This window comes from Nyctereutes procyonoides, unplaced genomic scaffold (assembly GCF_905146905.1).
Source record: "Nyctereutes procyonoides isolate TBG_1078 unplaced genomic scaffold, NYPRO_anot_genome, whole genome shotgun sequence".
Taxonomy (NCBI): Eukaryota; Metazoa; Chordata; class Mammalia; order Carnivora; family Canidae; genus Nyctereutes; species Nyctereutes procyonoides.
This window is the reverse complement of record NW_026575046.1, coordinates 52,763,580-52,788,074: the sequence shown is the minus strand read 5'-3', so window position 1 is coordinate 52,788,074 and position 24,495 is coordinate 52,763,580. Positions and strand designations below refer to the sequence as shown.

At 42.6% G+C, this 24,495-nt stretch overlaps 1 protein-coding gene across 7 annotated transcripts in view; it reads right to left on the bottom strand.

Moving 5' to 3' along the window:
* The window catches only part of MCC (MCC regulator of WNT signaling pathway), a 324,907-nt gene that overhangs the window by 95,908 nt on the left and 204,504 nt on the right, over nt 1-24,495 (bottom strand). For all 7 annotated transcript variants that reach the window (XM_055325155.1, XM_055325148.1, XM_055325150.1 and 4 more), the window contains exons 3-4: nt 11,786-11,928; nt 1,814-1,956 (exon numbers count right to left, since the gene is read on the bottom strand). In XM_055325155.1, the coding sequence (XP_055181130.1) occupies nt 1,814-1,956; nt 11,786-11,910 (268 nt within the window). In that variant the 5' untranslated portion in view covers nt 11,911-11,928. The remainder of the gene's footprint in view (nt 1-1,813; nt 1,957-11,785; nt 11,929-24,495) is intronic.

The window sequence follows — 24,495 nt, the reverse complement described above, 5'->3', positions numbered from 1 at the left end:
CTGTGCTCCCGTGTTGGCACTCGGCAGCACTGATCCAGACACTTAGGGAACATTTCCACACACATACTTCTTTTCCCCTCTGTTTCTAATCTTTCAGCAGATCTTGCCAATTTTCCATCTTTCTAGATCTTAACCACTGCCACCCTGATCCTAGTCCACCAAGATTTTGGCAATGGTTTCCTAGCTGGCCTCCCCCAATCATTCTTGATCCACTGATTCTCTTTATTACAGAATGATGATTCAAAATGCAAACCTGATCGTTTCATCCCCATCCTTAACTACTAAAATCTTTTAGTGGCTTCTTTTTTTTTTTTTTAAGATTTTTATTTATTTATTTATTCATGAGAGATACAGAGAGAGAGAGAGGCAGAGACACAGGCAGAGGGAGAAGCAGGCTCCATGCAGGGAGCCCAATGTGGGACTCGATCCCGGGTCTCCAGGATCACACCCTGGGCTGCAGGCGGCGCTAAACTGCTGCGCCACCAGGGCTGCCCCTTTTAGTGGCTTCTTGTGCCTGTTTGACTAAAGGTTAAATTCTCTAACATGGTCTATGAGATCTTGCATGCTATGGCTCCTGTCTACCTCTCCATCCTCCATCTCACACCTCTGGGCCCTCCATACATGATGATCTCTTGTTATCTCCTTGAATGCATCTACTTCCCCCACCCTCCCCTGAATGCATCTCCTCCTTCATCTGGTAAATTCCTATTTACCCTCCAGCTCTCAGCTCAAATGGCACTTCCTTGAGGAAGCTCTTCTAGAATCTTAAACTGAATCAAAGTCCTTTTTAAACTCTTGTGGTACTCTGTTCCTTAATGTTATAGCACTTTCATAATTAATATAAATGTGTACTACATTAAAGTCTCTTTCCAACGCAATTTTAGGTTCTAAGAAAGTTACACTATGTTTACGTCTCCTTCTAGTTCTTCCTCTATCACTTTCCTACATTTCCTAAGATACGGTACTCCTCCATCTTCTGACTCCACAGCCTTTTGACCACAGAGATCTCCTTACCTCATAACTTCAAAGTCTTTATCCTCAACGCTAATCTCACCAAAGATTAGGTGAGTTAAGCAGTTAAGCATCTCCAAGTAGACCTGTGGCTTTGCAACATTTCGTGGGTTGACTGCAGCCCACAGCAGAAGCAACTTATTACACACACACTCTCTCAACAAATAATTTTCATGAAGTAGTTCTGCCATTTTTTTTTCCTAGTCGATTTCACTTAGAAAATATTTTTCATTGAATCCCAAGACCCACTAATAGGTCATGACCTGCAGTTTAAAATACACCATCCCAAGTATTCCTGGATGGACATTTCTCTACAACCTCAAACATATTTATTTCCCAACTCATTTCTCACGAAACATCCTTACTAAGAAATATGATCATTCTCTTAGTCAGAACCAACATGTTAGAGTCATTTTGGATTCCTTCTTACCCAAAAGTTGCTAAAACCTATTGGCTCCCCCACCACAACGTATCATCACCCATTCCATCCTTCCCATTCCTGCCATTACAGCTCAGATTTCACTGTAACTTGGAACACTACAATAGCCTCATCAGCTGGTTCCCCATCTCTAGAATTTTCAAATAGAGGTGATGTACATTTGAATCTCAAACATCAAGGCAAAAAGCTAATTCACCTCTTTAGTTCCAACAAAGTAACATGTAAGGGACTCATATGGATGTGCTTTCATCTACTCATCCAACTCCTTGACTAAATTTTAATTCAGGCTGCCTCATATTTCTAAAATTCCCATTACAATCTGGAAACCAAACTCTGGCTTCGTACAATGGCAGGCAGACTCACCCATGTCAGCAGTGACCATGGTGGATTGGTTTTCGGGGATGGAGACAGAGGTCTGGTCTTGGTCCATGCTTCGAGAGTCTTCGTTGACCTCATGCTGGCTCTGGCTGAGTTCTGACCGCAGTTCTGAGTACTCATCTTCCTCCCTGAGGACAAAGAAGAGTCAGTCACCACTGACAGAGACAGATGACGAATTCCCAGAGAATATGACTTCTAGGACAAGAAAGAATTCAGAAAAGAAACAGATCTGTTTCCCCTACCTTCCTCAGCCGTATCAACTAGGACTCTTTTCAGACCAAATGAAGTCAGTCACCTCTATGGTCAAAGGTTGCTCCTGTATCCACATACATACTCATACACTGAACAAGATCCACTTAACAGTCTACTAGAAACTTTTTCACTTTTAAGAGTTCTTGAAGAAATTAGATTTCTTCACCTCCTCAAATTATGGTGTGAAAAAGAAGCCAAGACTTGAGAACTGGTCTGAGTACTGAAGTTCCAGTGAGCAAAATAAGCAGGAGTCTGGTACATAGGAATGTCATATCCCATCACCTGGACAGTCTCCATGGTGGACTTTCTCCTTGGAAGAGAATGTAGGGAGGCACTGGAGCTGGAGCTACCAGAAAACCGGCACCTCACCTGTGCAGATCAAACTGGCTACTTTGAGAGGTATGTCTGGTAAATACTATACTTACTTTCCCTCAACCAAGTCAGTGGAGTAAAGAGATAGGACAAGTGGATGGGGAGAAGAGAAAATGGACAGTGAGTGAGTGCAGCCCACTCAGTGGTCTGTTTCCATCAGTCAGCACTTCTAACAGGAAGACAACACTTAAATGCTGCCATGTTGTTTACACACACACACACACACACACACACACACACACACACACACTCATCCCTTCACAGCCCTTCTCAGTCCCTCAATCTTTTGGTCCCTGAATTAGCTATGGGCAAATGAAGGAAATTTATTATTTAAGATTTTATTTATTTATTCGAGAGACACACACAGAGAGAGAGAGAGACAGAGAGAGACAGAGAGAGAGAGAGAGGCAGAGACAGGTAGAGAGAGAAGCAGGCTCCATGCAGGGAGCCCAACGTGGGACTCCATCCTGGGTCTCCAGGATCACGCCCTGGACTGAAGGCTGTGCTAAACTGCTGAGCCACTGGGGCTGCCCAAGTGAAGGAAATTTAATATTGCAGTATGTCTTTCAAAATGTGTGCATACCTCTTCCTCACACCACCACCATCACTACACACGCACTGGACACCTACATGGAGAGGGCAAAATAAGCCCCCTGTGAAGCATTTATTTTACAAATGAGCCAGAAGAGAAAACTGTCAGGGGGGTCACCTGGGTGGCTCAGTGGTTGAGCATCTGCCTTGGGCTCAGGTCGTGATCCCGGAATCCCGGGATCAAGTCCCACATCAGGCTCCCACAGGGAGCCTGATTCTCCCTCTGCCTGTGTCTCTGCCTCTCTTTGTGTGTCTCTCATGAATAAATAAATAAAATCTTAAAAAAAAAAAAACTGTCAGGGGATTTAACTGAGGGTGGAAAGCCCATGAATGTCTGTGAAGAAAGCCAGGGAGAGAAATCCTTCAGATTGGCATTCACTTAAAGTTGTTGACACCAATGGGGCAGAAAGTCTACAGTTTTGGGTTTGGGGTAGACCCAGATGGTGACATGTGACCACTGGAACTTGGGGAAGAGGCAACTGCCATTTTAAGCTGGGGAAACACATCTATAAATTAAAGAATGTGAAGAACTCTCCAGAGTTCTTAGTTTTCTCAGGAAATCAACATCCTCCCAGGGAAGGAATTCAGCTGAGCCACTGCTTTATAAGGTGTTTTTAATAAAAGCCATCCAGAAATCGGGGGAGATCTTATGTAGATATTAAGCCCCCAGACATGCAAAATATGAATTAGAATGAGAGTGGAAGGCAAAAAATATATATAGGTTAATCTTCTATGAATAAGTTAATTATTAGACACCTGCAAAGCCAACAATAATTAGGTTTAGGAATGAAAACAATTAAAAAGTACCTTAAGAGTAGCTTTTTTGGTCTAGAGGGTAATTGTGCCCTGATACACCAGCTCTCCTTTCAATCAGCAGTTAAAAATCTGATTGTAGTTAATGGGAGGTTTTGTGATGAATAAATTACCTTTGTTGCAGGGCCAACGTAATCAGCTTCAGCTTGGCTGAGACTGTTTCACAGCCAAGAAAGCCAGATAAATGCTGCTGTATCTCTGGTATAAATGGCATTTGCAAAATTGTTAATAGCCACCTTAAACCCTCCTGGCTTGACAGTTTCCAAAACATATAGGGCCTGCCAAATCTCATGCTTCGTAAGGAATTACTTCTGGGGATTATTAGGATGAATTTTATATAGCAGTGAAAAGGGAAGAGCAGGAATAAGAGACTTGATTGTAGGGGCCATTCCTTGCTGAGGTCAGAATACAATCTGCAGGACAACTGCACCACACTAGAAGCGTTATGTTGGGCGGAAGACCTTCAGGGTCATAAAATGCAAACTAAGGATACTTGGTCAATGTATTCAAGCGCCAAAATAAGAACAGGAAAGCAAAAACCAGATGAATGCTATCTTCCAGGAGTCAAATATGTTCACAACTAATTCTAACCTAAGAAGCATGCTGTGTGTGGACACAGGGCACAGGGGCTGCAGGTGAGCAGCAACCGGGAAGACTTTCTGGATGGAGCAGCACTCCAGAGACATCCCAGGCAACTAGAGTTTAGATAAGTCTTGAGGGTGGAAGGGCACAAGCAAAGACTCAGAGGAGACTTTGAACATGAATGAGAAAGAATGGAGAGGAATAAGCGGTAGGTATAGCTGAAACCAAACAGGGCGCCCAATGTAACACAAGGCTGGAGGCTAGAGGGGCACTTGAGTCACTTGCTGAGTGGACATTTTTTGATCAGAAGGAGAATTTACTGTGTCAAAGGAAGCGAACATGAGTTAGACAAGAGAATCGGAAATAAAATGATGAAGTCTAGGAATTCAGGGGAAGAAGTAAGTGTTGCCAAAGCTCTTATATAAAAACAGGGAAAACAAGCAGCTGTGGAAGTGGGGGGAGTGCAGGTCTCTGTTCCTGGCCCCAAAGGGAAGGGCTGAGCCGAGAATACACAATTTCTGGCTGAGATTCCTCCTTATGGTAATTACATTGAATATCAGAGTACAAACAACTCACATAAACAGAGTAAACAGTAATTAGAGGCAGACAACAACCCTGAGAGATCAGGCAGGATTCTGTACCACAGAGAATGAGGCAGAAAAATGGTTAAACTGAACTGAAATACTGAAGTACGTGCAACCTGCTGTTTCTCCTACTGACTTTGGTTAAAAAAATTCAGAGTTGCATATCCTTATCATCTCCTGAACATCATAATTGGCACCATCCCTGAAAAGAGGCTAGAATCTGGGACTGAGAAAGAACAAAAGCCAGTTCTCGCCAGGGCCTGCTGTAAGCTGATGGGTCCATCTGTGGTCGCAGTATATGCACGTATAAAATTGGTGCTCAGCGTATTCCCTACATCCAGAGCGACGAAATGAGAAGTCAAAAACATTCTACCAGTCCCAGTGGTTACACAAAAGCAAGAACGTGAGGTGTGTTTTCATGGTAAAGATGTCCAGCTAACAACACAGCATCAGCAACTCAGCGTGACTTTCTCTTGTGTACACAGTAACTCTTGGCAAATGATAACTTACTTCTTTGGGAGGAAAAAGGCTTTCTCCAAAGTACACCAGTTGCTAATGCTGGTGATGTGAAGGGAGAAAACATGAAAAGATCCAAGAAGTGATCATTGTAAGCCAAAAAAACCCCCAGAAACTTGATAAACTGATAACTGTTGGTAATCATACACCATTGTGATAGTTTCATAATCACGGAATTACAAAGTTCTCAGGTGTTTCTCCTTGGAGGATAAAGAATAATCTCACAGGATTCTAAATGTACCTTATTTTATTCACATAGATGCATTTGTGAACTGCTTCCAAATTGCTCTTACAGTGGCAATGATTAGTGCTTGCTACTAGCTTAAATGACAAAACAAAAGAAAAATGCTCGCACACAGGCAGGCATTAGATTCTACCCACCACCTATGTAACTAGCAGTGGCTGACTGGCAGAGATCTTAGAGTTTATCAAAGCAGGGATCAATACCTTTAATTTACAAATAAGACAAGTGAAGCTTAAAGAGGCTAAGTGATTTACACAGGATTCTGCAACTAGGAAGTGATACAGCCTCATTCCTAAATTTAGGACTAATGAAACAAGTCAAATGTGGTGATCTAAGGAGAAAATCTGGTTGTTGTTGTTGTTGGCAATTATTTTTTTTTATTTTTTTAAGATTTTATTTGAGAGAGAGAGAGAGACCACACACAAGCAGGGGGAGCAGCAGAGGGAGAGGGAGAAGCAAACTCCTAGGACCCTGGGATCAGGATCTGAGTCAAAGGCAGATGCTTAACCCACTGAGCCACCTGGGTGCTCCTGTTGACAATGATTTCTAAAAATTCCTTCTCATTACTGGCTAGGGGTGACATAATCTTATCCGAAAAGGGAAGAGTCAATAAAAGGATAATTCTTTTCCTGCTTTCCAGACCTCAAGCTGAAGCACAATAGAATCAGTAATATTTGATAGAAACTATTGACAGAAAATATTGATACAAATATTTGTACCAATATTACTTCCTTAGCAATCCTTATGTATATTTTATTTGGCATGCACACTCATGCCTTGTCACTGGACTGATTTGTGAACAAGACGCAGATGGACACCTGCCTGCCTGCCTTGGAACCCCTGCCTTTAGCTAACCCAGCCTACCTGATCTGGTGGGAGTTTAGTTGAACCACAATTCTTCCTTACAAATGAAAGAAGACTTGCCCTGAAATGCCATAAATCTTTTACAGAACAAAGATTTTTTTTTTAGATACATTGAGGAAATGTATTCTTTCAATTCTCTTAGAGTATCTAAAGCAGGAAATCAGTGATAAGTCTGATTCCTCCTGCAATTCCACCTCTCTTTATTTTTCCATCTACCACAAAGGAAGATCAGACTAAGCTATGAATCTTTTGGGGGCAAATGGAAAGGTCAGGCTCATGATGCAGGCATGAGATTTTAGAGACCGGATTACATTAGAGCAGACAGAGACTTTGCATATCATCTTTGTTGCCAAATGAGCATTTCACAGACAAAGAAGCAGAAGGGTAAAGTGCCAATGCTGAAGGAGGTAACTCAGACAGGAGAGGTCAGTGCTGTAGGGCTGCAGCCATTCAAGGTGAAAAGGGAGGGAGAGCCCAGAGTCAGAGCCCAGTCTGAAGGTGAATCGTGGGGACAGAAGAAACGTTATAGGGTCATAGAAGTTCAAGAAAAACACACCAGAAGGAAGATTTGTGGGCAAATCCTACAGAAAAGGACCAGAAACAAGAAAAGGTCACTGGATTTTTCAGTTAAGTCATTAGTGATTTTCAAAAAGGTATAGCAGCTTAGGCTGCTATAACAAGTCACCATAGACTAGATAGCTTAAGCAACAGGATTTTATTTTCTTAGTTCTAGACTTTTGTTCCAAGACCAAAATCAAGGTCTGCACAGTCAGTTACTGGTAAGGGCTTTCTTCCTGGCTTACAGATGGCTGCCTTGTCACTGAATCCTCATATGCAGGGAGAGACGTGGGCTGCGAGCAAGCCCTCTGGTGTCTCTTCCCATAAGGGTGCTCACTATGCCTTCCATGCAGTCCCTACCCTCATAAACTTAACCAAACAGAATTACTTTCCAAAGGCCCCAACTATAGATGCTATCATATTCAGGGGTAGGGCGCCAACATAGGAATTTTGAATTTGAAGACATAACTCAGTCTTTAGTAAAAGGAGCTTCAGCAAACTGTTGCACTCAGAAGCCAGACAGCAGTAGGTTAACAAACAAATGGTAAATGAAGCAGAAAACATGACTACTCATGAGAGCCGGCAGTGAAAGGGTGATGTTATGAGAGTAGCTTTTGGGCAAAGAAAATAATCTCCTTGGGAAACAAAGAGCTCATGTTTAATTTGCTTAGAAATCCAAGAGTACCCCCGGGCCTGTTCCAAAGTGAGCTACTGATGTATTTTTCCATCCTCCCCATTCTATTATATAATCTCCCCAAGTTAGAGGAGCATTTAAAAAAAGCCACCCATAACATACAGTTAAGTGAAAAAGCATATATTACAAAACACTGTTTGCTGTATGATCCAATTTATTTAAAATATTCATGAATAAAATTTTTTAGAAGGCCATATATATAAAATGTTCAGTATTTATTCCTAGGAGATGGGATTTAGGATGCATCAGGCAGGGTTTAGTTAGGAACATAATCTACAGTGGATGTTTCAAGTAGAAGAGATTTAAGTCAGGCAGTTCCATGCTTGCATAACTGGGAGGACCAGAGAAGCGTGGGTAGAGGCCACCAGGAGCTGTCAGATTTGCCATTGCAGCTGTGAACCCCTCAAAGGTCAGGAAACTGTCGTTGCCTTCACACCTGTCCACAGCTCCTGCTCTGAAGTGCTAGACCTCACACCTATGAAAGTTTCTACATCAGCTGCCATCATGAACTGAGGAACAATGGCTCCCACCTTCCTTCTGCTTTCCAAACCCATTCGAAGGCACCTCACTGGCAGAACCAAAACTATATCCAGCACCCAACTGTTAATCTGGGAAGTAGTTCCAAGGGTCCAGCCCCTTTAATTCTGGGGAGAGTAAAGGGGTGGGAATGGTACTGGGTGCTAGATAACATGTCATAGGCCACCTCTCTGGCTGCTCAACAACCATACCCATCCTCTCACACACACTGAAATTTCCAAATTGCAACAGCAATGACACCAAGCTTCGGTAACTATCCCTCATTCAAATGTGAATGGACTCACCTTCTCACCGAAATGGCAGACCCTAAGTCCCACCAGTTATTGTATCCATTGTCAGGCAATCACTTCTCTTCTAGTTCAGTGGCAAATCCACCTAGATATCATCTAACCTAACCACTAGATGAGTTTCACCAATACCAGATCATCTAATATAACAGGAGAAATTAAGAAGATAAAAAGGAAATTGAATCTATGCACAAATAAGCACAAAAATATGCACAGTCTAGCCATCCTTTCTGGCTATGAGGCTATGGTTGATGTTTCTGACTTCCTTCTTCCACTAGGAAATTCCTATTTCCTTTGTGTTTGGCCAGCACCTTAGCTGGTTAGAGATCTTTATCTAGTGAAATAATTTGCAATCTTTATTCCTGAGGGACCTAGCCCTAAGTGTATATACCTGGCACCCCCTACCTGGGATCAGATTGCTACAAATTCTCTAAGCAAAGTAAGACTCACTTTATCAGACAAGGAGGGGGAGTGCTTCTGCAGGAAGGGAGTCTGTAGGCTCTAGGTATTCTGATTCATTTAAATCTACTCACTGTCTCCATTCAAATTCTCACCATTTCATCTTTTCCTATCAATGCTTACTTTTTACTTCAGAGATCTGATGTGGCTATAAGCTCAACTTATATTGGAATTCAGCCACCTGCAGTGTCTGATTCTTGGCTATGTTAGCCCTATGGCTACAGGAGATGGGAGAGTATCTTCAAGGATGGCCACAGAAGGTGACTGGAAATGAAAGTTTCAAACTATAAGATTATCTTTTTTTTTTTTACTTAAGCAATTTAGTATTGCTTATGTATGGATATATCATAGCTTACATAAACTATTCCCTTATTATTTTTCAGTATTTCCAATAAATTCCTAACTCAGGCCCAAACTAAAGTGACAAAAAAGTCTATAAGCTACCAGCATTATACCTGACTAGCATGACAATCAATTCTCTACATTCTGGATATGCTAGAGCAGTGGGAGTTCTCCAAGGTGTCTGGCTGCCATTGCACTCAGCATAGCATAGTATCTCAGGACTTGAGAGCAAACCAATTTCCTGGAGTGCTGGGGGCAGGAGACATGCTTTAGCCACGGAGATCAGAGGACCAGAAGAGCCTTGTCTTCCTGGCTCATGGGTCTCCATGCCCTGCAGGGAGTCCCCGTAAGGAGGGGCCAGCTCATTTACATCACAAAAACTGGCAGAATTTAAGGTGACATCTGCACACACATGCAATCTCCCTTTAAACAAAAAGCACCAGAAAATGTTTATAGTCAAGAAGCTCACTGTTGGGATGCCTGCCTTTGGCTCAGGGTGTGATCATGGAATCCGGATAGAGTCCCACATCAGGTTCCCTGCAGGGAGCCTGCTTCTCCCACTGCCTGTGTCTCTGCTTCCCTCTCTCAGTGTGTCTCTCATGAGTAAATAAATAAATCTTAAAAAAAGAGAGAGAGAGAGAGAGAGAGAAGCTCACTGTATTTTAACACAAAGCAGTTTGGCCATTATGTTCAATTTAAACATCCTGAAACTGAGTTTTCCAGGTGATGTGTGATGCTTTTTTCCCCCACAACTCACTGAGCCCATTTGCCCTCACCTTCTCAAGTGTTTCAAAGTGCAACATGTTTTAATGGAAGTTACAAATTTGCCAATGTACTATGTCAGCCTTCTTTAAATCTCCTATAATCATTTCTTTGGTCTGAAAATTCTTCTCTGTTCTTGCGTTTCTAACCTACAATCATGCTGAAGACCAGGATACAATTTAAAAGCCTTGGGGTTCTAAATTGGAATATGGAATTTATCATGTGGCTCCAGTTCTGAGCAAAATTTTCCATGATTTTGCCCAGAAAACCAGAGTCCCATCAGTACCCTCATCAAATAGCCCTGTCATTACTCTAACAGAGCTGGAACAAAATGCACCCAAATTTTCTTCTAACCTGGAACTTCTAGAAGGAAAGTTTAAAGCAGTTGCCTTTACGACTGCCCTAATAGTGGCTTGTGAACAAAGCATTCTTTTTCCATGAAGGTAGGTGTCAACCATTTGCTTTCCCCGGGGCTGTTCCCTGAGGACAGGCAGGAAGAGAAAAGTTCTCATCCTTGGCTAAGTCACTCAAAGCAAACCCCTCTGAACAGCAGGGCAAACACACCAATTAAGTGTTGTGTGCAGGAGCCTTAGGTGTTAACTGATTGATAAGGAAGGCAGGACCCCCAAAAGTCACTTTCACAGAAAGAATATTAAATAAAAGCAGAGAGGCTGTGGGTTCTAACTCCACCTCTATCCTCTGCTGAGTATAACTTCAAAGTAATTTCTTAATATTTTTAAGCCCCAGACTTTTTTCGCCAGTAAAATGATATATCCAATCTTGCCCCCTACCTTAGGAGATTATAAAAGGGCACATCAATGATGGTAAATCAACTTCAGGTGAGCTCAAAATGTTAGATGATCTCAAAGCACACATACTGCTTTGTCATAAGCCAGCTCTCAATATTCTCAAGGGAGGCACACAGTTTGCACATCTAGAGCAGACCTGGTGGATTTAAGAGGTGGTAGGGATACTAGTAGGGAGACAGAGGGCCTCCATTCAGAACCCACTAATAAAGCATCTCATCAACTTCTGATCTGACACCCTTATCACTAACTGAGGATTACAACTCCCACCCTGTCTACCCTCCAGGGTAGCCCTCTGATGATCAAGACAAGAACAGAAGAGTGAAGGGGAAAGTGCATGGTTAACAATGTAAAGAGAAAGTAGTTATCAACTGTAAAAGTCTTTGTTGCAAATAAAACATCATTATTGGGCAGCCCCGGTGGCACAGCAGTTTAGCGCCGCCTGCAGCCTAGGTCGTGATCCTGGAGACCCAGGATGGAGTCCCACGTCGGGCTCCCTGCATGGAGCCTGCTTCTCCCTCTGCCTGTGTCTCTGCCTCTCTCTTTCTCTCTCTGTCTGTCTGTCTCTGTCTCTATGAATAAATAAATAAAAAATCTTAAAAAAATCATTATTATTCATTGGGCCAACTTCAATTCCAGGAGCCAGGTTAGAGCCAAGGGGGCAGAGAGAAAGCCGCGGCCGGGAGCTCACTACCTGATGGTGGTGCCTTGCAAACGGTCTATCTTCTTATTGAGCTCAGCAATGATGCTGTGGAGTTCTGTGATGCGCTCCTCATACCGAAGCGTTGTCCGCTCCTGGACATCCTCATGTTCTCTCATGAGGTGGGACTGCTCACACTGGGATCAAGAGAACAAGACAGAAGTGCCAATGAGTTGACTCATTCTAAATTTTATGGTCTCAAACTACCACAGCCTCAACATTGAGCATGCTCCAAATAAATGTATGCCCACTCATTGGCCAGGAATCCCAGAAACCACAACAGCAGCTAAATTTTATAATGCACTTCCCTCCCTCCCTGCCCGGCCTCCTCCTTGCCTTTATGGCACTCGTTCTGTCTTTGGGAGAAAGTCCCTCTGCCACTGCTCAAAATCTTTGTGGCACTATACGAGTCTCCTGCTTTTGTGTCTCCAAGAAGTGTGCAAATGGCCCAAGCTGGATCCAGCAGATACCTTCTTTTGGGAATGTGAATCTTAAGTGAATGGATTTAAGACTGCATGGAGGTGATTCACCAGATGGAGAGTCCTGAACAGATTGTCCCTTTGTTCTGATACTTAGATCCCAGAGCTTCCCCTACCCATGTTCCTTTTGGCTGTTCAATTTTCCTTGTACCAATTCAATCCTTTCCAAAAAAAATTTATTTTTTAATTAATTAATTATTTTTTAATTCATTCATTTTTTATTGTTGACATTACTGGGATAGGCTTCAGCTACTTTTCAACCAAATAGTCCCAAGTAGTAGGACAACATTTCTTATCTGGCTGGTTATCTGTAGACTTAATTCTTTTTTTTTTTTTAAGTTTTATTTATATATTCATGAGAGAGACAGAGAGAGAGGCAGAGACATAGGCAGAGGGAGAAGCAGGCTCCCTGCAAGGAGCCTGATGTGGGACTTGATCTCAGACCCTGGAATCACATCCTGAGCCAAAGGCAGATAGATGCTCAACCACTGAGCTACCCAGGCACCCCGACTTAATTCTTTCCAATATCCTTTTCTACCAGACTATTAACTCTGGGAAGGCAAGGACTAGGTGTCTTCATGACTTAGCCCTGACACCTGGCATACAGCCTTGCTTCACTGTGGGCGATCTAGTAGTGTTATGGAATGAATTATTTGCAATGTATCACACTGTCAAGACTGCTCTGCAGAAACAATGACAGAAGAAGCTGAGGTGCTTCCCTCGCTCAGCATTTGATGTCTAAGACGCAGCAGATGCTATAAAAACATTTTTGTAGCTAGAGTTTAAATCCTAAGGAACCTGTTCATCTCCTTCAGTCCTCTGCCCCTCCTCGATGCCCTGCCAGTCACTGTGCATTTAATCTCATTTGCATAACAAAACACTCATCAGTGATGGAACAAGGACTCTAGCTTCTGTCCTTGTCTACTGTATTCAGCCCTGATTAATTTCCTGTCCAGCAGAGGAATTTTAATTTCATTTCAGCAAGGTTTTCCTAATGCCAAGAGCCATATGTACTTGCCAGATTTGCACTTTCAGGGCTGGTGGCAGCCGAGCAAGGGTAAGACTTCTTACCACCACATCCAACGTCCTCCTCCCTCCCTAAATCTGTTGCTTCCCATGGTGTAACCCAGAAGCTACTGGGCAGGGACAAATGCCCTCAAAGGTAAGCAGAACACCACACTAAGCCCAACTCAATACTGAAAAAGAAGTATGCAGTAAATAAGTCTGATAAATATGGTGGTATATATCACGGCAGAGACCACACCTGCCAACAAACTTGATCAATATTAATGTAGTAACTTGCTGGAAGCTGCTCAGAGCTCCAGGAACAAGACTGGAGGGAACAAGGTTGTGGAAGCTGCATCACAGACCTTTGTGAGGTAGCCGCTTTAGGAGAAACCGTGATGTGAACTTCTGTTCTTAATGACAACCTGCAGCATCAAATAACCTCCACTCAAGGTCAAATGCACATGAAGTATGTAGAAACTGAGGCAAGGATAAAGGGTGAGTGAAAGTCACATCTACAGGGAAGCTTTCCTAAACATATCACAACCCTAATAGGCCAAAAATATTCTTTCCATGAAGTTACGCCTTTTCATTCATGATCCATCATATTTTACAAGGAACAACAGAAGCCCACAAAATGACAGTGTGTCAGAGACAGTATCTGTCAATAAATGAAAAAGGCTCATACTTCTCTGGAACATACCCACAGCAGAGTACTGTTTCTCTCTATCCCTGCAAAATATCTGTGAGCTTCTGTTATCACTCTTTATTCCCACCTTCAAATTATATAAATCGACAAATGTGTGTGTATATAGCAATGTACATGTGTCAGTGTAGCTGGCACTCTTATGAAGATCACCAGTTTTAGATCTTAAAATAATTACAAGATAATGACCAGTCTGATCTGGATCTCATTTATGCCATGACTCCTACTGCACTGCCATCTTGCTGGTTCCTCCTCTTCGGTTTTCAATACTCAGAGCCCTAGGGCTACAAATCACGATGAAATGCTTCCCTTTACAAACTCAAATTCCCCACTTATTGTGCCTCCTCCATAGTCTTTAGAGGCCAACTGCCCACCACCATGACCAAAGCAGCCCAGAAACTGCAAAATTCACCTAAAAATGAAGGTGCGCAAATATCCATCTAAGAATAAGGAACATGATCAATCAATAACCACCAAGACAACCCTGTGCATCCCTGGTGACTGTTGTGAGTTGCCTAACAGGTAAGATCCGGGTAGCGTAGCAGGGGGGTGCCCAGGTTGCTGGGAGAGCAGATGGCCGATGCCCAGATAACAAGAGCATGCTATCTGGTACTGTACCATCTTCACCCCTGCCTGTAACTGAGAAATCTGCCTGAAGGGTATGAGTATGAACAAGAGACAACAGGAAGCCTGATGATTCAGACAGAATAGTACTCGTAGGAGACAAAAGACTCATAATGTATATTTGGAACTAGGGGTTCATTTGGGAGTAGCAACAGGAATAGATCGGGGGAAAAACACTTAGTTGAAGGCAAAGATATTTGGTTTATGTTCCTATATTTTTTCCTTAAGTATGGTTTTTTTAATAGAGGAAAGCCTCCATAATTTAATTCTTCCTAAAAATAACAGATATGTCTTGATTTCCCATAGCATTTAAAATACTATGCTGAATGCCATAGTGAGGGTCACTATGACATGTACTCTGAAGGGAGCTGCAGTCACAGCTTCCAGGTGGAATTTTCTGCTGGAGAATAAGAAATGTGAACAGAAATGGGGGTTGAGGGAAGGAGAGATGGTAGAATGGTACCCTGGGATTCTTTATACAGTGAAAAGAGAACATTGGAAACTAATCTTCAAAACTCCCAGCCTCCAGGTAAATGAATGACTTGAGAGGACATTGCTCAAAGCTCATCCCCTTGAGGTATCACAGTAAACACACTTCACCCATTCTGCATACACTCGCCATATCCAGACAAAGATATGCTGAAGCACCGATCTCCAAGCTTAGTGAAAATCCCTTGAGCTTCTCCAAACTGTGGGGCAGGGCAAGGTGGAGCAATGCCCATAAGGGCAACAGGGCAGGAGAAAACAAGTCATCACCTGCAGAAGTCAAAAGAACCCAACAACAACAACAACAACAAAAACAAAAACAAAACAAAACAAAAGAACCCAACAGAACACCCTTGTTAAATAGCTCCCATTGAACTGCACAAGACCAACCCCAGGAAAGTGGCACTTTACGGCAGGAAAAGTGGAAGATGAGTGGTGGCACCCAGGACAGACAAAGCCATTCTGTGCAAGTGCCTTCTTGTGCTAGCAAGCTCCCAGCAGGACTGGTCTGTTTAAGTCATACCCTATTTTATGATCACACTCTAGTATTGTTACTAACCCATGCCTCTCACCACCTTAAGTTTTCATGACCTGTGAGAGCATTTTTTTTTAACCTGGGATGGTATGTGGTTTCAGGTATTCTGTTTCATAGGGGCACAGGCTAGGTCGAGTTTGATACTACACTTCCATATAAGAGTCACCTTTGGGCAGGTACCCCAGTAAAGCCTCAATTGAGAAGGTAATACAACAAGGATAACTAAACAGGAAAACGCAGTATTACTTCTATAATTACTACTTAATGTTTGCACAAATTTTTTGATTTCTAAGTTTAAGTACTTCTTTACACATTAAAAAATGGCAGATGTCCACTTTTTTCATAATTCATGAACAAAACTCTTTTTCAAATGGTGTTCATTTCTCTCCAGTCTGTACACAGGACTCTGCCAGGACCACCATGTGGCGGCGTGTGGATCACATAAGCATCAGCACCCCTGTGGTAGCCAATAGGGGTATTCATCAAGATTGGTTCACTTCCATCCATGCACATGACGGGATAATACTTTCTCTCCCCTTTGAAGCTACATATGGCCAAGTGACTTGTTTCAGCCAATGAGGTATGAGTGAATTTACAACATTTGTGTCTAGAAGCCTTTAAGAGCTCCTTCATGATTTCTTACATTCCCTTCCCTGGCCATGGCTGCTAGGAATGTTCAGACAGTTGAAGACCATCACAGCTTAAGAGGCTGATTGAAGACAATGTGGGATAGTGTCCTGCCAGCTCCTAGTAAGAAATAAGAAATAAGCCTTTGATAGGTTAAGCCACTGAAAATTTGGGGTTATCGCTGCATATTCTGATGACAAAATCATTTTACAGATGAAAACAAACTAGATGTAAAGTAACTGAACCCTCTGAAAAACCATCTGATTCCTGTTTGCATCATTAAAGGGCTGAAGCTGTTGTAGCCACCATCTCCATCCCTCCACTCCTTTCCAGCCCCTTGACCTGCAGGCTTATCTCCATACCATTCGCCTAAAGATCTCCAGGGGCAACAGAGTCATCTTCCTTGCCTTCCCTAACCCACCCTGGTGAACTCCAGGAAACACAAATATTATGCCTTCCAAAATCAAATAAAGGTAGAAAACCCAGACAACTCTCTCAACCCCCTGGAGCACCAAAATAGAAAAACAGACACAAGGGGGTTATGAGGGAATTCTAGGTCCCTCCAGTTCCCATCAAGCCAGTTTTAGCTGCCAAAGTCAATTATTCAGCAACAACTTTCTTAACAGGGAGGCATAGTAGCTTTTTCCAGCAAAGCTTACAAGTGAGGGATGATTTTCTTCTCACCGTAAAGAAACACCCCATACAATTTCAGTTGAACAGAATAAGGAACAGTCTCAAACAACATGCTGCCACTTCTTTACTATGATCACAGGGAACTGCATCCAGGGTTCTCCCCTCCTTCTCAGCCTATATTCAGTTTTTGACTGATCCTACATTATAGTAAAGAAAGCAAGTCTGTGGTTGTAGTATCTTGCCTGCCACGGATTTCTGGAGGTCGGAATCACTAGGATTTCTCCTGCAACTAAAAGCAATCTGAAAGGCCAAGAAAAACAGATTGGGATTGGATATGATGCAATTTTTCCCCCCTGAACTTCATCTGGCACTTAGATGGAGCATTTTCCCTGGGTTTCAGCTCTCCTATCATGATGATGAGGCAAATTTAATATCTATATAAATATCTGTGTCTAGTCACATAAATTGGTGAAATTGCCTATATGCAAAAATGTTTAATAAAAATAAGCAGTATCATTCCAACCACCAAGAATATCTTTGGTATTGGTACAATCTTGGGATAAAGCCATGAGTCAGCCTTGAGACAGACTGGTCTGAGAACTTGAGCCCCTGTTGGAAAAAACCTGTGCAATGTAGTGATGCTAAGGAGCTTTACGGTTTTGTTAATGTTCTTCACTGGGTTTTATCTTAACTCCACAGAGGCCACTGATCTTTAATCATCACATTAGTCTCAGCTGTCAAACCTAAGAGCATTATGAACTCCATTCTTGAAAAATGCAATGCTATCATTAATCTGTTAACCCTCTCAACCATCCTAGTGAAAGGGGTCAGCATCACTCCCTTTGAAAATATGCAAAGAAGGCAAGCTACTTTCTCAGGGTCACACTGGATTGGTCTCAGTAATACTACTCAGGGTATTTCCACCCTCATTCTAAATCTTTGCCGGGGTTCTCCCACTGGAAAGGTGGGAGGAACCAGGCCAACAAAGAATCCCAGCACAAATGGAAGTGCCCTTGATGAGCAAAACAGCCAGAGCAATTTACCAAAGAAAAGTATAAACAAGTAAGAAAGGAATGGAAGACAGTTTCTGACAAAGAGAATACAGCCAAGCTGCACCTTTAAGTATCTCATATTATCAGAAAGCAACAAGAAAGCACTCTCTCCATTATTTTTAATGAAAAACTATTTATGTTTTCTTCCTGAAAGGCAAGAGGTAGAAAATTCAGAAGACTTGCTTTCCAAAGACAAAAACTTTCTAGAAATAGAAAGTGCTCTGTATTAGTACTGACTGATTTCAAAGGGATTCATAAATTTGAGATAGATCATTCTATAGCTCTTAAATAATGTAGCAATTTAAAATTTTTGCACTAAATAGGGATCCCTGGTGGCGCAGTGGTTTAGGGCCTGCCTTTGGCCCAGGGCATGATCCTGAAGACCCGGGATCAAATCCCACATCGGGCTCCCGGTGCATGGAGCCTGCTTCTCCCTCTGCCTATGTCTCTGCCTCTCTCTCTCTCTCTCTCTCTGACTATCATAAATAAATAAAAATTAAAAAAAAATTTTTGCACTAAATAAACAAAAAATATGGCGAAAACACTGAACCAGTACTGTATAGAATCTTTGCCAGTTTCCCACAAGGCTGTTCCCCACAAGGCTATTTAACGTTGGTGCAAGGGATGCCTGGGTGGCTCATCAGTTGAGCATCTGCCTTTGGCTCAGGTCATGATCCCAGAGACCCAGGATTGAGTCCCACATCGGGCTCCCCACAGGGAGCCTGCTTCTCCCTCTGCCTATGTCTCTGCCTCTCTCTGTCTCTCATGAATAAATAAATAAAATCTTTAAAAAAAATGTTGGTGCAAATGCATGCATGTGTCTGTGCACCTGCTTGATAGGGATGGTAGGGATTTTTAAACGAAATGGACCTGTACATCATGTTCCACCCATTTTGAGATTCCCTCTGGATGTTAAGGGCAGCCTGGGCAGCTTAAGAGACCATACAGGATTAGTACGGCTACGGATTCCCACAAAACCTGAATTCAAATTCTAACTCTTGGTACTGTCTAGTTACATAATGTCAGGCTAGATACTCAAACTCCCTAAACCTTTATTTCTTCTTGTAAAACATCAATGTAAACAGTACCTGCACCAGAGGTCAATATGAGAACTCCCTGAGATAAAGCACACAGAATGCGTGGCACACTGCCTCACACAAAAGAGAGCTAAAGAAGTGTGGTGATTATCACTGGTATAAGCTAACAGGGCTGCTGTTAATCAAATCCCTCAGGAAGCTGTAATGAACAACCTCCAAAATGCCCCAATGATCCCTGTATCTCCTTTGTTTGGGACCCTCAGTGAGCCTGGATGGGACCTATGACCGGCTTCTAACTAATACAATGTGAAAAAGGTGATGGGATATCACCCCCATGACATTAAGTGAGACTCTGTCTTATCAGCAGACTTATCCCAGAATCTTTCTCTGCATTGATGGCTTTGAAAAAGCAAATTGTCATGAAGCCTGCAACCACAAAGAAATAAATTCTGCCAAGGACATGGATGAGTGGACTCTTCCCTAGTTGAGCCTTCAGATGAACATTGAGCTCTGGCCAACACCTTGATTGCAAACATACAGAAAACCCAGTTAAGCCACATCCAAGTTCCTGATGCACAGAAGCTGAGTTAATAAATGTGTATTGTTTTAAGCCAGTGATTTTGCGGTAACTTCTCACACTACAATAGAAAATGAACACAGAAACACTTTGCTTTCTCCTTCACACTGATCTCAGCTCCTTTACTCAGTTTTCCCCTTCCCATTACTATTCTTTTTTTTTTTTTTTAAGATTTTATTTATTTATTTGAGAGAGAGAAAGTGAGAGAATACAAGCAGGGGGAGTGGCAGACAGAGAGGGAGAAGTAGGCTCCCCACTGAGCAGAGAGCCCAATGCAAAACTTGACCTCAGGACCTTGGGATCATGACCTGAGCCAAAGGCAGATGCTTAACTGAGTGATACAGGCACTCACCAACCCCTTCCCATGACTATTCTTAAAACTCTACTGGTAGGTTGACCTTATGACCATGTATAATGAACCTTTTTTTTTTATTCAACTAGTTCCAGTGTCACCATCAATAATTACTCAGTAGATGTTGAAGCGCTTTTTGATTATTTCTGATAAATACAGCCATCTTTTACATTTTACTTTAATCATAGCTCCGTAATTTTTAGAACTGGTAAAACCTACTAAAGCCACCAAGCATAAATTTACACTTAAACTTGCTCTTCCACAATCTGGTCAAGCCTCAAACATGAATCACTCACCAAGGCATATGGCCCAGGAAGCATGGCACTGCCATTTCATTGTTCTTTTCTTGCATAAATCTCATCTTTATTTTATTTATTTATTTGTTCATTCATTCATTCATTCATTCGAGACAGAGAGAGAGAGGCAGAGACACACACAGAGAGAGAAGCAGGCTCCATGCAGGAAGCTCGATGTGGGACTCAATCCCAGGACTCCAGGATCATGCCCTGGGCCGAAGGCAGGTGCTCAACCACTGAGTCACGCAGGCATCCCAAATCTCATCTTTATAACAGGTATGAGACTGGCAAGTGTGACCTTTTTTTCATGTTCTCTTTCTTGGGTCCTAGTATCTGAATTGGAAAGACATCTCCATGAAAGGAACAGAGAGTAATTTTTACGTATACACAGCATAAGAACGCAAACAGTATAGAGTCAATTAATGGCACTACCATGTAAAGAGCCACCAAAAACTATTACATAAGAATGTCTTGACCAGGGACTCCTGGGTGGGTCAGTGGTTGAGCATCTGCCTTTGGCTCAGGTCGTGATCCTGGGGTCCTGGAATCGAGTCCCACATCGGGCTCCACATGGGGAGACTGTTTCTCCCTCTGCCTATATTTCTGTCTCTCTGTCTCTGTCTCTCATGAGTAAATAAATAAAATCTTTAAAATAAAAAAAAGAATGTCTTGACCATAAGGAAGTTAAAAGGGAGCTGACTCAATCCTTGACATAGCACAGAAAATGTTTTAGATTTTCCTCTATCACCCTCTGTAAAAGTTGCTCTTTGTAGGCTTGAATTTTAGTAAATACCCTCCTGGTTATCTTTTAAAAATCCGACTGCAGTACATGCCAGCTTCTAGTTAAGAACTTTCACAATTTCTTTTCTCTTAAAATTTTCACTGATAATAAAAAAAAAAAATTTTCACTGATAAGAACTATAAACAATGGTTGACTTTGGATGGTTGTAAATTAGAAAACACAGTCACTTAATGCTATTTTATATTCTTCTTTAATACAAAAATAACTTTCTCAAAAAAAATCTTATGAAACAAAAAAACATTAAAAAATGTTTTAATTGACTGGTGCCCACTATTGAAACATCATATTGCTGTCTTTCCAGCTTTTCCTTTTTTTTTCTTTTTTTTTTAAAGAGGACTTTATTATTATTATTATTATTATTATATTATTATTATTATTTATGATAGTCACAGAGAGAGAGAGAGAGAGAGGCAGAGACATAGGCAGAGGGAGAAGCAGGCTCCATGCAACGGGAGCCCGACGTGGGATTCGATCCTGGGTCTCCAGGATCGCGCCCTGGGCCAAAGGCAAGCGCTAAACCGCTGCGCCACCCAGGGATCCCTTTCCAGCTTTTCCTATCACATTATTACTTTTATAATTAGAAGGAAAATATTGTAGGTTTTCATCCAAATAAAAACTGAAATTTTTCATCTGTATAACATCCTATATGAGGAAAGAACACTGGGGACCTTGTCTTGGCTTTGGTGCTAAGCTATTCATTCATTTTATCTTTTTTTTTTTTCATTCATTTTATCTTGGGTAAGCAAGTTAACCTCTCTGGGATGTCTGACAAAAGTGGGAGTGGACGATCTCAAGCATAAAGGGTCTTTCTTCCCTACTCAAACAATCTACAATTATGAGACATGAGTTTTCAAAAGATTCCACAGGTCATCTAGACTGAGGACTGTTGACAGCCTGGTTTTTAGATCTCTCTGTATTCCTGCATAAAAATAGAGCACCTACACAGCAGAACCAAATGCTTGGAGACAAGGTATCCCGTTGAACAAGAAAATACAAGCAAGTAAGGATAAACCTACACCATCCACAAGCCTAAAAAGGTGTCTGAGTGTGCAGAGGCAGTGGGAAGCAGCAAGGTTGGTGGACTTGAGGACTAGAAAACTCCAACATAAGCCATCAGTATACACAGGTAAGTGAGGAGGTCCAATTGGAAAAGAGTGGGTAACACTAGGAGGGATTTTGCTTGAGCTGAAAGGAAATGAAGAAGGGGCCCACAGTAAGATCTGAAAAAGCTGAAGAGCTAGTTCCTGAGAACTTTCAAGACTGGCCCTAGGACTTGCTTCCAGGAAGAAAAACTACTAACAGTGGGATCAAGATTGAACAGGATGGGGTAACAGGGACAAAGGAAGGAAAAGATCCAGATAGAAGTAGGTGAAGGGAACGGAGCCAGGAAGTGTCAGAAAGCAGGCTGCCATATTTTTGATGAAATGAAAACAACAGAAGATGAAACTTTATGAACTTATAAAGCCATTTTAAACCCTGCCTCTTAAAAGTTCAAGGAGACTATTTTTTTTCACATAAAAATGAAAAATGGGAAGTACTGAGGTCAAGTTCCATAAGAAGTTATAAGAAGGAAGAAAAAAAGACCAGAATAACATTCCTATATTCCATGAAAGCATGCCATAAGACAGAACATCTCTCTGCAAAAAAAGCCCAAACAATAGCCTACTGTTTCAAAACGAGCTAAAAGATTTTAAGGAAAAAAAATTAAAACATGAAAGAATATAATTAGGATTTAGGAAAACTCACAAAGTAACAGAACATAGGAAAAAATTAGAAATAAAATAAAAATGCATTTTAGGAATAGAATCAACTAGAAGGCACATGAGAAGGAATGTACACAACATATAATGCCCCAAAAGAAACAGAAGATGGACAACAGGAAAAACCAAGTAAAAAGGGAGAGACAGATGTGAATATTGAGATATTGAAAACAGGCAAAGAAGATGTAACATATAAATAATAAGCATCCTTGAAGAAAAAAAATCAAAGCAAGAGAATATTAAACACTATAATTGGAGGAGGGGCAAGACGGCAGAAGAGTAGGGTCCCCAAGTCCACTGTCCCCACCAAATTACCTAGCTAACCTTCAAATCACCCTGAAAATCTACGAATTCGGCCTGAGATTTAAAGAGAGAACAGCTGGAATGCTACAGTGAGAAGAGTTCGTGCTTCTATCACGGTAGGAAGACGGGGAAAAACAAATAAAGAAACAAAAGGCATCCATGGGGGAGGGGCCCCGCGAGGAGCCGGGCTAAGGCCAGGGCGAGTGTCCCCAGGACAGGAGAGCTCCGTCCCGGAGAAGCAGGAGCTGCACCAACCTTCCCGGGCGGAAAGGGGCTCGCAAGGAGTTGGAGCAGGACCCAGGAGAGCGGGGATGCCCTCGGGCTCCCTGGGACAGTAACAGAGGAACTGCGCCCTGGGGAGAGCCCCCCGAGCTCCCTGAAGGGCTGCAGCGCGCACGGCTGGACACGGAGCAGCTCGGAGGAGCTCGGGCAGAGGAAGAGGCTCCATGCAGAGGGGGCTGCGAGGCTGGGAGCAGCTCGGGGGGCTCGGGTAGAGGCTCCGCGGAGGGGGCTGTGTGCCACCGGGAGCACGAATCCAACAGCGCAGGCCCGGGAGCACTGGGCGCCGGGACACAGCCCAGGATCCGGCCTCCCCGGGACAGGCAGAGGCCGGGAGGGCCCAGGACCACAAGGACGTCCTGCCCCCGAGCTGAGCAGATCAGCGGCCCCGCCCCGGAGCCCCCGCCCCGCCCTGCAGATGGAGAGCTCTGTAGTTATGGCGGGAGCTGACTCCAGGGATCCAGAGCTGGCCGCCGCCACTGTGGTTGTTCCTCCTGGGACCTCACGAGGTAAACAACCCCCACTGAGCCCTGCACCAGGCAGGGGGCAGAGCAGCTCCCCCAAGTGCTAACGCCTGATAATCAGCACAACAGGCCCCTCCCCCAGAAGACCAGCTAGACGGACAAGTTCCAGGGGAAGTCAAGGGAGTTAAAGTATACAGAAACAGAAGATACTCCCCCCCCCCCCCGTGGTTTTGTTTTTTGTTGTTTTTTTGGGGTTGGTTTTTTTTTTTTTTTTGCTTTTTGATTTCTGTTAGCTTTCCCCACCAGTTTCTTTCCTTTCTTTCTTTTTCTTCTCTTTTTTTTTCTTTTTTTCTTTTTCTCTTTTTTCTTTCTCTCCTCTCTTTTTCTCCTTTTCCCAATACAACTTGTTTTTGGCCACTCTGCACTGAGCAAAATGACTAGAAGGAAAACCTCACCTCAAAAGAAAGAATCAGAAACAGTCCTCTCTCCCACAGAGTTACAAAATCTGGATTACAATTCAATGTCAGAAAGCCAATTCAGAAGCACGATTATAAAGCTACTGGTGGCTCTAGAAAAAAGCATAAAGGACTCAAGAGACTTCATGACTGCAGAATTGAGAGCTAATCAGGCAGAAATTAAAAATCAATTGAATGAGATGCAATCCAAACTAGAAGTCCTAACGACGAG